Below are 16,794 nucleotides of genomic sequence, written 5' to 3'. Positions count from 1 at the left end.
GCTATATGGTTTTTAAATGGATTTTAATCTAATGTTTTTACCTATTGTGCAATGCTGTATTGTAATGTGTCTTATATGTTGTCGGCATTGAATTGCTGCCATTGTAAGCTGCTCTGAGTTCCCTCTCAGGGGTTGAGAAGGACGGGTACAAATGTTTAAAATAATAAATAAATAAATAAAATTATCCAAGATTTTTTTTAAATACACAATATGGCTGGAATTTGGCTGCAGTGGCAAGGAAAGACAAACCCATTCAATCCATATTATTTACTTAACGGTTGACTCACCGACCAACTACTGATTTGAATAGACCTGTTCTAGTTGGAACTAACCAATAGGATAGTAGCAAAAATTGGCCAGATTCAACCAGCCTACTTTTCTAATCACAGCTACTGCACCTGTGGCCTTTCTCTTCTGATTTCACTGGTTATAGCACTGTTCCAACAGTATTCCAGCCTCTCCCTTCATAAATGAGTGGAAAATGTAACTAAAACTCTGAACACTCCAACAGTTGGTGATATAACCAATCACTGTCACTAACAAGGTGGTTTATTGTGGTGGGTCGAGAAAGGTCTCTGGAGAGTGCCTGTTTCAAATATGGATTCATACTTTAAGCATATTGTTATAATGACAATATGTGCTTTTAATGTTGTAACATTTTATATTACAATTGCATCTGAAAGGGGATCTCCCTTAGTGGAAAGGGGATCTGAAAGGGGATCTCCCTTAGTGGAAAACATGTTTATCCATGTTATTTTGGTCCTGTAATTTAAGTCTTACCACAAAGCTTAGGGAGACCCGCTAGAGGTGCCAGATCAGATGTTTGGGCCTCCAACTCCCAAAAGACTTAGCCAGCTTGTCCACCACAAGTTTGATACCATTGCTCTAGAACTATAGGAGGTAATATGGTGTGTCTTGCATAAGCAGGAACTAGGGACAGAAGAAAGTATTGACCTCAATGTGTTGTTAGCTCGAATTCCCATCAGTTCGAGGTATTCTAGCCAATGGAAATCCATGATAGGACTTCTCATTCATTAACATCAGGAGGGGGGGGGGGGGGAATATGTTCCCAGTTATATTTGGCTAAAACTAACACTGAATAGAATCTGTTGGGTGAGATCCAAATTCAGTCATACTTCCATAACATATTGAATCAGTGGGATGCAAGTTAGAAGCAACTTGTTCCTTTGATTTTGATAGGTCTACTCCAAACATAAAGAAATGTGGAGCCAAGCTTTCATTCATGTTGTAAACTCCTTTAGTGATGGGGGTTGTGACACAGGCTATAAATCTTTATGCCTAGAATTCAACCACAATTACTCTCTTATATCCCACTGTTTTCAGTGGGAGCAGCAGATGGATGCACCACCTTTCACCTTAAATCAATAAGACATGAAAGTACTTAGGTTTGACTTGATTGTGACCTAAATAAATAAACAGAATTGACAAGACAGAAACCTGCTAGGTGGATTTGTTGTAATGTTATAAGGCTTCTAATCTATACTTGTAACCAAAACAAATGCTTTACTTTGTTGTGATGAACTTGCATCCTCTTTTCTCAGGAACTTGAGGTCAGTGCACAGCTAATAAACAAGGTTTTGCAAGTGCTCATTAATATTTAATAAAAGACTAAGATTTTTGAATCACTTATCATCATACCAAGAGATGCAAGTATTATGGTTCTACTAATATAACTGCCTTTTGATGATTTCTGGGTTACTTCTTGCAGCCTTTCACACCAATAATTTATGATTTAGGGATTTGTATGAATCCACTAGTTTTAAAAATCAGTTCTGTTTGTAAGAGAGATGAATTCTGGAAAGCCACACTGCAGCTGAAATCTCTTAGAAGTCAGGATGTTGTACAAAATTCAGGGAATGTTCCTTACCCCAAGACTAAATATTACAGAAGTTATCTATTTATTTCTGCAATATCAGACTAAAATGCCAATGTGAAAAAGTCTCCATATCCCTCCCCCCCCCCCCCAACAATTGGCTTATTGTAGTTCTTTCTGACAAAACATTAATCAAGCCCAAATGTTTGTAATTTCTGCAAGAGATGTAGCTCTTATCTGACTGTTAAAACCGAAAGCTGAACTAGTCTGATCCAGCATGGCTGTTCTTAAGTTGTTGGTATAGCTAGCTTTCTGCTAGAGCTTTAATGCTAATATATGCTCTGAGGTTTTATCTAGAGCAAGGAACACGTGTTTATTTGTGTTTCTTTATTTTTTAAAAACACATGTGGCCAAGTTTGTTCAAAAACATGAATGAAGAAGAACAATTACCTGTAACGTTCAAACCATCTGACCTTTGGCACCACACTACCCGAGAAGATCCCTTCCATGCGCTGGCCATCCACTTGTACTCATAGCATTGACCATCTGAATTGAAAACAGTAAAGCTGTCAGATATCCTCCATTTGGCTTGAGGGTTACATACTCTTCTTATGTAATTTGTGTCTTGAGTTAGTATCTCATAACTTATCATCCACTAAGATGGCTATGAAAGGTCTTTGAAAATGGCTCCATGTCAATTATAAGCACATATAGAGAGAAATGATAGCACTGGTGCCCTGGTACTGAGCCATAAGTATCTGTAAAGGTCAACATGTGTACTTTGAAATGAATTCAGGAATGGACAAAGTGCTAGTGGAACTGTTTTACTCTCAGCAATATATGTCACAAAATGTCTAGAACCAATTAATCATCTATTTTGTACCGAATATTGTTTTCAAATTAATCAGCCTCATGTACATGGTGCCAATGCATGGTCAATTCTATTTTATCCAGGATTGTTCACCATGAGTTTGTCACTGTCTTCTTCCAAGTCTAAGACAGTCCGACAATCAAACCACTATATCATCATGGCTCTATAACAGAGTGTACATATCATAAAATGAGCCCCGACTTGGCTATGGATTTCAGGACTCACCATTACATGGTCTTGTTTCCAAAACCTGCTCTGGGCAGAGGTGCTGATTTTCCAGATCTTGAATAATAACTGCTCGTGATCGAACCTGTGTTCCTCCAAAACCAAGATCTTCACCATTGATGCAGGTCAATTGACAAAGGCTCCAGTCTGACCATTCCTTTAAGTAACAGTCACCTGTTAAATAATTGGGGGGGGGGGGGGAGAGGTAAGCAGATAAAGGAACATAAAGGATTTACAATATCATATCACAACCTTAAACCCTAGCCTTAAATAGCTTTGCAAAATGATCTAGTTGCAACGAGTACTATTGATATTTTGCCCAACCTTATCTTTTCAATCAACTTCATCCAAGCTCTTAGGCTTGGTACAACGGTGAGATTGGCCAGCAAATGCATATGTTGCTCATTAAGGACTGATAGATTGCTTGTTAGGATATCTGATGCATTGGATAACGTAATCCAAAATATTCATTAATCTGGTCATGTTCTGTATTAAAAAAACTCTCAAGAGTTTATAAAATTCTACAATGTTTCTTATAGCTTGAGAACTACACACAACAAAGCATATTACAAAATTGTGAGATTTCTTGGCAGTCAGTTCTAGCTACAGTGTCCTATAGATATGGAAGCCATAATGCAAAAATGACAACCAGGCTTATAGATCAGCCCTAGAGCTTTAATTATATCAGTAAAAGGATGATTAAAAATTCATGTCACCTTACGTTAGGTTGACAACAAATAAAGTCAGCTCCATGTTAACTGGCTGCCTTAATGAAGCCGTTTTATTTGCTAACATTAAGAAATCGTGTAAAGAAATGAATTATTGAATAAATGACGTATGTATAATAGGTGGGCATGTAGTGATCTTTGGAAGCATTAACTAGAGTGCATCATTAACCCATCCCCATAGGAGAGTTAATCTTCTCTTTGGTGAATTATGGGGCCATTCAAGCAAAGGTCATTTCCTCAGCATATTTAGAGTGAGGAACACACTCAACCCGACTCTGCTTTCAAAGAATACCTTGAAAAAGAGCACAAAAACAGCAGGTTGTAGCACTTGTTCAGATTTGGTGTGAAAACCCACCAGTTTTGAGCTAAATAAGGAAGGCACATGTGCAAAAAGGTTAATCAGAAATAGAAATCAATGGCTAGCCATCAGCCATTAGACATTACTCGATGTTAGAATCTACAGGCTGCACTTTCCAATGAACTGTGGAAAGGAATGTGTCATTTCAGGCTCTTTTTTCAGTAAATTAATCAACAATGTGAGAAACAGTGGCTTAGAATGCAGTCAAACAAACTGTTTACCAGGACAAGGTAGGGTGCAGGTTTCTTCAAGTACAATTTTCTTATTTCCATCCACAACTGGTTCTATTTCCCCACAAAATTCTTCGTCCACTATTTTGCCAATGTCATCACTGGATCCATCATAGACCACACAGGAAATATTTCTGATTCTTGTCCCTTCACCACACTGAGCATCCTGGAAAATGTGAAGCAATAAAAAATATTAACAGAAATGGAAAGCTGAACACAATTCTACAAACATTTAGCAAACTTCACTACTACTGGACAGTCCGAGTTTAGAAATTCTATTTAGTTGTCTTTATGCACATGGTAGTAGCTTGCTCTATAGTAGCTAAATCAGTTATTTCTGTCCTAAAGTTTAAATTCACATAAAATACTTTCTTATGCATGGCAGAGGGTTGAACTGGATGACTTTTCTGGTTTCTTCCAACTCTGTGATTTTATTATTCTATGGCTATGCAAATGTAAATATCTATGAATTCAATGGAGCGTTCTCCCAGGTAAATATATATAACTATATACCCTTAACTGGGACTAAGCCTCATTAGACTAAAATGGATGTAATTCTGAACAAACATGCATACAACTGCAATGAAAATAGCCTAAAGGTATATACATTAACCAAGACTAGTTTCACATAAGCAATGTTAGACTGCTGTGTGAAATTTTTTGATTTAAGGAAGTTTTTCACAGCCTATTTCTTTCTAAAAGAATGTGGAAGAGACTAAAAATTGTACGGTTGAACTACTTCCCCTATCTGTATTACCAAAATTGATGTAAACTAGAGTTAACTCCAGGTAGTGAAGTTGTTCCAACAAAAGCAAACACCTACATCCTGTTCTTTTTCTATCACTGAATGGACTTTGTGTTAATTGGACTATAATGAAGAAGACACATTTTTTCTTCTAAACATTGGGGAATTTATGGCCTCCTAAATGTTGATGAATTACTATGTCACTATGTCCACCATTGATCAGAAGACAATTGGAGCTGATGACTCCTTTAGACGTGTTACAGCTTCCATTCACTCACATTTCCTGCTTTTTAGATTTGCAATTTAGGACAGAGTGAAATGCTACAAGGATGGTTTAAGAAGAGACAACTACAGAGTTGAATGGGCTTCTATGCCAACATTTCCTTACATATACACCATAACTAAAAAATCAAACTAAACTAGAAACCCTTTCAACAGCAAGACAGCTGTACAAATTCTAGGAGATTTCAATATGGCTTATTTAAACAAATGCTTGTATGCATAATTTTCTGTGCTAATACAGTTCTCATGGGACTGCACAAGCTGTCTTCACATACACTTTTGAACTGTCAAGAACAAATGATGTCAAGGAAACAACGGCTTTCTATTTCTTGTTTTTCACTTAAAGAAGCCCATGCATTGTTCATGACATCCCCAGCCCAATAAGGTCTAATAGCTTGGTGTATAGACAAGATTGGGAATAGCTATGCCCTTCCAGATGCTTTTTAAATTCCAACTCCCATCAGTCTGAACTAACAAAGCTAATGGCCAGGGACAAAGTTCAGAGGTACATTATAAATAGTTCTGTATTCTTTGTCTTCCTTGACTGTATTAAAAACATTTTTAAAGATGAAAGGATTCAAACATTTGTTTTACCTCAACTTTGCATTCAGCCCACTGACTGTACTGCCATCGGTAGCAAGGTTTTACTGGGCAGGGCTTGAATTGTTCCATTTGTGAAGGACATGGTCTCCCATCACCTTGGAAGGGCTGGATAACAGTTCTTCTTCGTATCATCTTTCCTTCATACCAAAAAGAGAGAAAGAGTTATTTGGAGGGTCATCGCCTTGGCCTTCTTCCAAGTCTGAGAGAATTTGACCTGCTCAAAGTCATCCAATGGGTTTCTATTATCTGGTGGAGATCCATACCCAGATATCCAGAGTCAAAGCTCTAACCTCTACACTATGCTGACTATGCTAGACCAAACAAAATGTTAGTATGACCACTGGCTGAGAATATTAGTGTCCAAAATAGCCCACATATATTTCAGATTGTGGAAAGGCTGATATCAATAATATTGTTTGTAAAAGAGGAAAACAGTAACTTGTTGCTCTCTTCAAAACAAGGACTTTCCCTGGTCTGATCTTGAACTGCCTAAGTATTGAAAGTGTTGGCTGGGCTATGACTCCCTGCATTTTTCACCATTGGTGTGCTGACTTGCAATCCAACAAAGCCCAGATGTCTTCATGATTGATTGCTTATAATGTGACACATTCACACAATCTTTCTTCATGTTAATTATGTATCTGCTGGACTTACAAGGAATGGCTAAGTATAAAGCAGAGCTTGGTTTCTGTCTTACACTCTTTGTTTCCTCTGTTACAATTACAAACAAAGAATTTTCAACATAGGCAACAGACTTTTAACACAGAAAGCCTAAAGAAATGTTTAAAAAAATAAGGGGGGGGGGGGTTAACAGCTATTAACATTCATTTCACTCAACTAAAGCCTGCTTAAGGTGTGTGTGCCTTAAGTCACTTGTTAACGTATGACGACCCCATGAATTGCACAGGTTTCTCTTAGCCAAGGCATGTTAAGAGGTGGTTTGGCTAGTTCTTTCTCAAAATAGGGCACCTGACATTCATTCGTGGTCACCCATCCAAATACTAACCAGAGCTGGCCCTGCTTAGTTTCCAAGATCAGATAGGATCTGGTGCCTTTTGAGGACCATGTCTCCATTTCAGAAAGGTACACAACTATGAAAGGATTGCCCCTCATTTTTAATCCTTTTGGTGGAATCTGCTTCTTTAAGGGAACAGGTAGTACAGTACCGGCAGAAGGGTGTGTGTGTGTTAGTGCTTTCTTACCAGTTAGTACTCAAGCCAAAATGATAATAAAACTGTACTGGAGTATCCAGCTTTAGTAGGGGAAAACATTCAGGAATGATTACTGAGCAGACATAACAATAGTAAAGTTCTGAAATACGCAAACAATAAGGAAACAATGATTACCTGAATAGTACTGTATAATCCTATGAGTAGCCACTCAGATTTAAGCAGAGCTTATATCCAGGTAAAAGGCATTTAGGGTAACAGCATAAATGATATGTCCTCAAAGTAGCTTAATTTTATAGCTGAGAGACTAGCATCAAACTGCCACTAAGTGGCGGTAGAGCTATATGCATTTGGTCTCTTGACAAGATGTAAGTTCCATTTAATGTTCCAGACATGAATAGAGTATCAATATAAATGCAATGCTGTGGTGGGGGTGTGATGTCTCTTTTTTATGACAGCACAAGGTGAAATTTGATTTCGTTTACATAAAGGATGAAAATTCCATTGCAACTCAACCTGAAGAATACTTTTTCTGAAGATAAATGCCATTGTGTGCCAGCTTGCCACTGCTGTATGTTTTAAAACTTTAGTCACTTCAGAACACAGTTTTCAACTGACTAGACTGAATTACAGCCATAGCCATGGTTAATGATAGAATCCTCAAACAGCTTTAGGAGGGAGGAGGCATTTGCTCCAGGGCAGAAAATAAAACAGAAGGGAGGAAGCATCTATATTGACCATTTAGGTAAACTTAGCTGAGTCAGTATGGTGTAACAGTCTAAGGTTAGGGAAACCAGCATTCAAACCTCTATGTAATCATGATGTTTACTGGGTGTCCTTCAACCAAGCATTGGCCGAGATCCAGATATTTTTAATTATGTACTTGAGCTGAGGGCTGCGATACTACATAAGGAAATATAGCTATGGAGACATAGCTATAATTTCATAGCTATCTGCAACCTTCCTCCTCCTTTGCACCAGTACAGGCATTTCCATGTTGCTGGAGAGCGAAGAGATGAACTCAAACACAGTCAGTTCTTTCTCTGTAGCTGCATGTCTCTGCTCATCCTCCAATTCCCCAGCAACAACGAAATGATCATAGTGCATACGGTGTGTGTGCTGTATTGCTGAAAAGGTACATTTTGACAAAACATTTGGTTATTGCATGCACAGCAATCATAAAAGTGAGCTGCGATGGAGTAAAGTAGACTGTGGGCAGAGAATTGAAGTCTGGTCTTTACAGTCATAGCCCAACGTTCAAATTACTACTCCACACTGGCTTGTTAAAGTAGACCTATGACATAAATAAACGTTACCTTTGCACTATGTGTTTCTTCCCCCAGATGTATTTGTAGGACTGTTCTTCATTACTCAATTTCAAGTGCTAATAGAAAGAGTCAAATTCTGTCCCAACCAAAAAGGATTTATAACAACCAATTGATGTTGGCTGGATCTGCAGGAAAGCAGGACGCCTCTGGGATGCTTCCTCTCAGTAAGCTGTGAAGAATATCTCTTCTAACCGGGACCTAAAAATGTCTTCTTCTCGCTCTGATATGCCAGACGCAGACAGCCTCCTTGTCATAGTCCTGTGTAGCACATTCACCCTTTCCTCATTTCTATTATCGTCGGAATGGATTTTGACAATCCTGATCCTCTTAGCATGAGCATGGCATCAGGGGAAGCTTGCATGCAGGCAAAGCAATCCTCCCCTGACCTCCCAATCTCTTTATCCAAGCCACTGTTCCTTCTGTTTCTTAGTGAGTGATATGAGATGAGAGCTCATCTCTTAAGATGTCTTATGTATCAGTCAAATTAAAGCTTCTCAACTCACCGGCAAGACCACAAGGCTGAGAGCACTCCGACCATGGAGACCAGTCAGAAAGCTGACAGTTCACAGGGCATTCCACCGTGCAGGATGTGTTCATGTGCCATGTCTTTTCCAAGCCAAGCTAAAAAGGAAAAAGACAACGAATCAGTACATCAAGCACAAGATGAGCTGACCAATGAGTACTGAACCCCCAATGGTTGAAAAATCAACACAAGTGCAAAAGAAACATAATAGTTCACAATAGCAGTAATTATGGGCTCTTGCCACAATACTTATATGCTTATTTGTGTTCTCAGGTACATAAGAATTCTTGAAATAGTTTCCCAATTCAAGTGATTTGATTTTCTTTTCTTTTTTTCTGGCTCAATCTTTCATTTCTTTCTTTGCAGCAAATAAAATGTTGATGTTGAGTAACAAACAACTTCATGGATTTCACTAACTATTGGAATTTTTTTTTAGCTTCATTCAACTTAAAACATTTAATATAAAACAATGAGTAGAATTTGTGAAAGTCCATATGGTTTTAAGTAGTCCACAATAAAAACAGGATATATCTAAAAACAAAACAAAAAACAAACTTTTGAAGAATTGAGTAAGGAAAATTGTATCTTTGTTTTCCAGGAAATCCAATTCCCAGTTTAAAAAAATCAGCAGTAGTAGAGTTTTAGTAGTTCCTTTTTAATTTTTCTTGCTTAATTATTGCTTAAAATTCCTTTAGCATTTCTTTAAGTAATGTTTGTTGGTTTTACTGATGGGTCTATGGACCGTAATAAATTGTTGTTGTAAGTAAAGGCTTATTTTAGGCCTAAATAGTCTAAGGGCACTAAGACCCATTTGATTTGGGAAGTTATGCAGCCGTGATAAGTGCTTGGATGGGGCCAGCCAATGAATACCTGAGGCTATATTTCAGAGGAATGAAGTGGCAAGACCACCCCTTGAGTATTGCTTGCCTAAGAAAAACCTATGAAATTCATGGGATTGCCCTAAATTGACAAATGACTTAAAGGCACACTCACACAGGCTTCTGTAGAACTGTTTTAAGTTTTATCTCAAGACTATGGAGTAGCTGCCTGACAGGCTTGTGTCATCTCTGACAACCTTTGAAAGTTTATCACCTGGATCACAATGTGTTTTTCTTTATCCTATTAGACTCTGACCCTATCCCCACTTCTTTTAGCTGTAGTACTTCTATGTCTATGAGTATATCTGAAGAAGTGAGCTGATTTATTTATTTATTTATCTATTTGCTGCATTTATTAACCGCCGCTCTCAGCCCTAGGGCGACTCGCGGCGGTGTACAACCTACAAAAGACAATTTACAATGAACCAACATGACAAAAACCAACATATCACTACTACACAAACATCTAATTACACTAAAATAATCCGCTTCGTCTTATCGTAGAATCATAATCAGTCTCATAGTCATATTCCGTTCCAGTTGTCATTTCCAGTTACTGTAGTGCTTAATTAAATGCCTTCTCGAATAGCCATGTCTTCAGGCTCTTACGGAAGGACATAAGGGAGGGCGCCTGTCTGATGTCAACAGGGAGGGTGTTCCACAGCCGGGGGGCCACCACCGAGAAGGCCCGCTCCCTCGTCCCCGCCAGACGTGCCTGTGAGGCAGGCGGGATCGAGAGAAGGGCCTCCCCAGACGATCTCAAGGTCCTCGTGGGCTCATAGGCCGAGATGCGGTCCGAAAGGTATTTTGGGCCGGAACCGTTTAGGGCTTTGTAGGATAACACCAGCACCTTAAATTGGGCCCGGTAGCAGATCGGCAGCCAGTGGAGCTGGAACAACAAGGGCGTTGTATGCTCCCTGCGTCCTGCTCCAGTTAGTAACATGGCTGCCGCGCGCTGGACTAGCTGAAGCTTCCGGGCCGTCTTCAAGGGCAGCCCCACGTAGAGAGCGTTGCAGTAGTCAAGGCGGGATGTGACCAGAGCGTGTACCACCGTGGCCAAGTCAGACTTCCCAAGGTACGGGCGCAGCTGGCGCACGAGCCTGAGCTGTGCAAATGCTCCCCTGGTCACCGCTGAAACCTGGGGATCCAGGCTCAACGATGAATCCAGGATCACACCCAAGCTGCGAACCTGCGCCTTCAAGGGGAGTGCGACCCCGTCCAGCACAGGCTGTAACCCTATACCCTGCTCGGCCTTGCGACTGACCAGGAGTACCTCTGTCTTGTCTGGATTTAATTTCAGTTTGTTCGCCCTCATCCAGACCATTACAGCGGCCAGGCACCGGTTCAGGACCTCGACAGCCTCCTTAGTAGTAGGTGGGAAGGAGTGACAGAGTTGGACATCATCTGCGTACAGATGACACCGCACCCCGAAACTCCGGATGATCTGATATCCACAAAAGTTTGTGCTACAATAAACCAGTTAATCTCAAAGGTGCTGCTCTATTCCTTTTTTTCTACTTGAATCATTCATAAGGCTGAAAGATTTCTATCGAAGCGAGGCAGGAAAAGTCATCTCAGAGGACCATGTGAATCCATCCGAAGATTTGTCTAAATAACACATCTGGAATTTAAGCAAGACTTCTTTGTCTTAGCTCAGCAGGAACTATATCTCAAGCATGCCAAGAAGAATATCCAAGTTAACAGGAAAGCAAAGCTTACATGCTGATATAGCTGCTTATACATGAGGTTTAGAATGGCAGAACGAAAGCTTGGCTCAGAACTCTTTCTGTTTTGTTAATGTAGAGAAATGTGCAACAATAAGCTTCTGGGTATTTTAAACAGCATGGGATAGGGGAGTCTGTTAAATTTAGGTGATTTGAATTTCAAAGATCTCAAGCAAATGACAAGAAAAGTTTTGTGATGTGTTAATTTTTGGCCTCAGCAGAGATCTACTAGTGCTCCACTATTCTTTGAGATTCTTTTAAAAACAACAAGACACACTGAAAACATGCTCTGCCAATTAATTATGCCTGGCAGCAATAAAGATATTGGGATAGCTTATATGGCAAAATGACTGAAATGAGATGAGATCATACAGTATGCTGGACGCAGAGAGCTGATACACACACACACATGGATTGTGTTACCATGTTTGTATGCCTTCACGTCACCTGTCAATGTCTGGCAACCCATGGATTTCATAGCGTTTATTAGGATAAAAAATACTCAGTGTTGCTTTGGTCAGTTCTTTCTTCTGAAATATGACTATAGCTATAGGTATTCATTGATGGTCTCCCATTTAAGTAGTAACCGGAACTAAGTACTGACCTGTTTAGTTTTCAAATTCAGATTTGATGTGGTGCCTTTAGGCCCACTACTAAATGCATTTAGAAAATAATACTAGATTAGTTCATCCTCATCTAGTGAATAAAAGTAGATTTCATAGAGGGAATTCTGGGATATGTTCTGATCTTTTGGGATTGAGGTTTACTAGTAAGGGTCATGGCTAGGAAGATGTTGCTTATGTGGTGTACTATTCTGAGTGTGGTATTACAATTATATGGCTTGAATCCCCACTTGGCCATGGAAATCCACTAGGTGACACATTTTCAGTCTCACAAAACCCATGATAAGGTCATCTTAGGGTTGCCACAAGTCAAAAATGACTTGAATGCACAAATAAGAAGAGAAGTGGTACTAAAGAAAGGTTCTCCTCCCAGCAAGGAATGCCAAGAATTAAATTTAGAACATTAAAGAAATCAAATTTCAAAGATAACACTGAGGAAGGAGCAAACCAACAAAGAAAGAGAACAAAAAAGTTGATCTGACAGCAGATTGAAAGAAATTAATGGAGCAGTAGCTTGGCAGACTGGAGCATGTGTAATGTGGGGAAGGAGTAAGGATTTACTACAAAGCTACTTAGATCCTGAACTTTCCAAATGGGATATCTGTGAAAATGCAAAACCCATTGTGTGAGGACACAGATGATTACTGTGAGGACCTTTTGCATGTTCTTAATGAGAATTTCCAATATTCCTGCTATCATGCAATCAGGCTAACAACTAGAATCTCTTCTTTTCAGCATTATTCTAGGAATGGAACCCTCTTTGTGTCAATATATTACAATGGCTGGGACAGCACCACATCCTTAGCAAAAAGGGATGGGTTCTTAGCAGCAATATTTGTCTTACTGTCTTTTGTTTCTGCAAAATATGTAAATTGCAAGTGGATCAAACTCAGTAACAGGGTTTAGGTAAGTGTTGTAACATGTCAACATTGTAATTTGTATTGTAATTTGTGATATGGCTTCCCAAGGATTGGCTAAAATGTCCTGTCCAAATAGATTAAGGATTTAAAAAATCACATTACAGTAAAACAAAATGCTCTTAGTGTTTTCTTATACACACACACACACACACACACAGAGAGAGAGAAACTAATAAACTGAATTTTAATAGGGGATAGTTCCACTACTTAATGAAGAATGACATTAGTCATAATAAAGTCTGTTCTTCTGGAGATAAAAACTGGGCGGTTGCTCGTAGAGGCTTTGAAAATGATATTTCTGCATATTTTTTTCTTTCAAGAAAACACTACTTAGATGTGGAAGGATTGTTAGACAAGCAATGCTGTTGTATCATGATATAAACTGGTTATTTCTCCTTGACATCCTTCAGTGCAGATTAAAATGTTAATATTAAAAATGTATTCCCATAAGAATTCATACTATGATGCTCTTGATGCTTTCAAGAGCATCAAAACATTACAACCATAAGACCAAACAGTATATTTTTAAAATACAACTTCACCTTAAAAACTATTTTTCTTCTTTCCCTCTCTCTCTTTATAACATTCCAAAAGCAAACACTGCATATATACATCTCTATTCAATACGAAAGCAGACATTTTACTGTGTGCTTGCCTATATATGTATTTATGTGCCCTAGAGTTGCCTGTAGATTTATGGGGTTTTCTTAGGCAAGAAGGTTCCTTGCTCTGAAATATAGCCCATAGTAACCTATATTTGTTGGTGGATTCCCATCCAAGGACAAACCACAAGAGGCATTTTAATACACAGAATAAAAAAAATTAAACATTAGAAAAAAATAAATGAATACAAAGAGTTTAATTAATAGGCTAGGTGGGCACCATGTTTTGGAAGAATTGTATTTCAGCCATTTTCAGTCATGCACAGTAAGCATGGGTACATATGAGAAACTGTATTAAGTGTGTTGCTGTGAGTTTTCTGGGGTGTATGGCCATGTTTCGCCCACATCTATGGCAGGCATCCTCAGAGGTTGTGAAGTTAGAAGTATTCCAAAATCCAAAAAGTCCAACATTCAAAACACCTCTAGCCCCACCTATTTCAGATAAGAGATACTCAATTTGTATCACATGCAATATTAAAAAATTGGCATGCAGATCAGGTAGATGTACATGATTATATCTGGTGATCATAGGTTTTCAGGTTTTGAGTACAATGACACCCTTTTGATCTTATGAACATTTAGAGTTCACTTTCACTCCCCTTTAGTGAGAAGACCTGCAATGTTTAGCAATGTCACTCTCCCACTAATCCTATAAATAGGTTTTATAGGATGCAGTTCCCAGATCAGTCTGTTGTTGGTTTTTCTAATCCACTTCCTTCCTATGCCCCTCTTTGTTGCCAACAGGGGTGCTAGGATGTTAAGACTTCTCAGGAGACCACACTTTCATATATAAAGAAATATATAAAAATAGCCTATTGCTTCATTTATTATTCTGCTTTTCCATTTGACTCCTCAATACAAATTATTTGTCTTTTCTACCATTTTCAACCATTTCCACACCATACTTATAATGCATCATCACTCTTTGTTCAGTTGCGTCACTAGGGCTGGTGTCACCAGATGAGGTGACTCATGGTGTCACCCCCACAAACTTTCTTCCATATATGCCAAAATATCAGAAAAACTGACAAAATCAGTCACTATTTTAAAAAAAAGTAGCAATGAGAACAACAGTATGTGCTTGTAGTGCATGCAAACAAAACCACATGATTTGAAACTTCATTGTAATTGAATGAAGTTTCAAATCTTCAAATATGAACCACCTTGGAGGTTAAGATCATCGGGGGAGGCCCTGCTCTTGGTGCCATCTCCCTCACAAGGGCAGTTGGTGGGAACGAGAGAGTAGGGCCTTCTCAGTGGTGGCCCCTCAGCTATGGAACTCCCTCCTCAGTGATATTAGGTCAGCTCCCTCCCTCCTGGCCTTTAGAAAGAAAGTCAAAATGTGGCTTGGGGACCAAGCCTTCGGATAATAATTGTAGTGCAATAAATGAATAGGAAAAATGTGCAACGATTACTGGAATGGATCAGATTACGATTGTGGATGGCATGGTTTTAAACAGTTGATGTTATGTTTTACATTTTTAATTTGTAGTTTTAATTTAAATGTCTGTTTTAATTGTTTGCTGCTTTTATGGCATTGAATTCTTTCCTATATATAAAGCTGCCTTGAGTCCCCTTCAGGGTGAGAAGGGCGTGGTACAAATATGGTAAATAATAAAATAAATTGGATTGCTGTGAGTCTTCCAGGCTATATGATCATGTTCCAGAAGCATGAAAATAAATGGTTTCACCTGTTGCAGTCCGCACCACTCACACCCACATAGTTATGCCACTGCTTCCACTTTCTTTTACAGATGTTGAATTCTGGATTAGGGTCTATGAGAAGGTTTTACATGATCCTTACCATCATTATCAGCATCTTGTAAAAAATACCAAGCTATTTGAAGAGTTATCTCCACTTAAATAATCCTGCGCACTAAGATCTATGCCAAGGTTTTCTTTTTTTAGTACTCTCCTTCAAGATCTGTCAAGTTGTTATGAATAAGAGAGGGGAGGGGGCTTTCTCAGCATGAATCCAACTATGAAACTCTTTGATATACACCTAGCCTTTTTGTGCAGCCTTTTAGACAAGCAGTATGATCTTTCTGTTCAAAGATGCTTTCAGTTGCATTTGTCATGGACTTGTATGATCAAAGCAGCTTCACCAAGTATTCTGAACACTTGCCTATAGGGTTGTTATGTCTTACATTTGACCATGCTCTCCTGTGTGTCATGCTTTGAGACAGCACAACCCTGAAATAAACTGGCAATTTTGAATCCAATGGTTTTCTACCTATCCATCTGACAAAAGGGCACTGTGATATTTCAGTGTGGCAGAGCTATGGTCCTCCTGATATTGTTGAACTACAATTTGCACCAACCCTAGCTAGCTTAGACAAGGATTCGACATGATGATAGGAGGAAGTTATTAAAGACTGAAATAATATTTTTCCCCATTCCTGTAAAAGAGGAAGGCTGGTGAGCAGAAATTAGCACAGGGCTTAAAGAAGATAGATTCCTATATATACAGATAAACACACTATTTGTAAATTCACAGTATGTAATGGTTATTGAAGAATTTGGCAGCACCATTTACTTTGCACTCTGTTCTGAAGACTCAGTTGTATATCCCTTGCTTACAATGTAAGCAGGCCATAATAAAATAGAGCCAAAGTAGAAGAGAGAGCCAAATGTTAAAACATAGATCATGAATGGCAGTTTTGGAAAGGCAGAAAGTCTCCGTCCCACTTGATGTAGCAGGTGGCATAAAAGCTATTTGGTTTTATGGATGGTAATGGCCTATTCCTTTCCATTTAATTAAATCTACCATTGCATGCTGTTTCAACAAAGGTATCCATGCTTCACAAATGCCCATGTCAAGAGACACACTTGATATCATGTCTCATTAAGCAAGCAATAAAAACCAGTGCAACGCTATTGCCAAGTTTCATTGGGAGCCATAACTAAACATGTGTACACATGCACACATACAGTCACAATTAACTTCAATTGGAATCAATGGCAAACATCCAAAGAAAAGTTGCTTCCTGCATGCTACTTTAAAATGTAAATAGACCCGGTAAGTAAAGGGAAAACCAATCAGTGACTGGTTCATTCATAAAGAAGGAAATAATTATCTGTTACTTTCGTC

The 16,794-nt window shown here is 38.8% G+C and overlaps 1 protein-coding gene across 4 annotated transcripts in view; it reads right to left on the bottom strand.

The window, feature by feature from the left end:
- The window catches only part of THSD7A (thrombospondin type 1 domain containing 7A), a 309,711-nt gene that overhangs the window by 9,845 nt on the left and 283,072 nt on the right, over nucleotides 1-16,794 (bottom strand). For all 4 annotated transcript variants that reach the window (XM_067470281.1, XM_060782181.2, XM_067470280.1 and 1 more), the window contains 5 exons: nucleotides 8,877-8,994; nucleotides 5,868-6,013; nucleotides 4,238-4,412; nucleotides 2,931-3,104; nucleotides 2,285-2,380 (listed from right to left, as the gene is read on the bottom strand). In XM_067470281.1, the coding sequence (XP_067326382.1) occupies nucleotides 2,285-2,380; nucleotides 2,931-3,104; nucleotides 4,238-4,412; nucleotides 5,868-6,013; nucleotides 8,877-8,994 (709 nt within the window). The remainder of the gene's footprint in view (nucleotides 1-2,284; nucleotides 2,381-2,930; nucleotides 3,105-4,237; nucleotides 4,413-5,867; nucleotides 6,014-8,876; nucleotides 8,995-16,794) is intronic.

The sequence above is a fragment of the Anolis sagrei genome, chromosome 6, assembly GCF_037176765.1.
Source record: "Anolis sagrei isolate rAnoSag1 chromosome 6, rAnoSag1.mat, whole genome shotgun sequence".
In the NCBI taxonomy this organism is placed as follows: Eukaryota; Metazoa; Chordata; class Lepidosauria; order Squamata; family Dactyloidae; genus Anolis; species Anolis sagrei.
The sequence above is the reverse complement of the archived record's forward strand: the minus strand, read 5'-3'. Positions and strand labels throughout refer to the sequence as shown.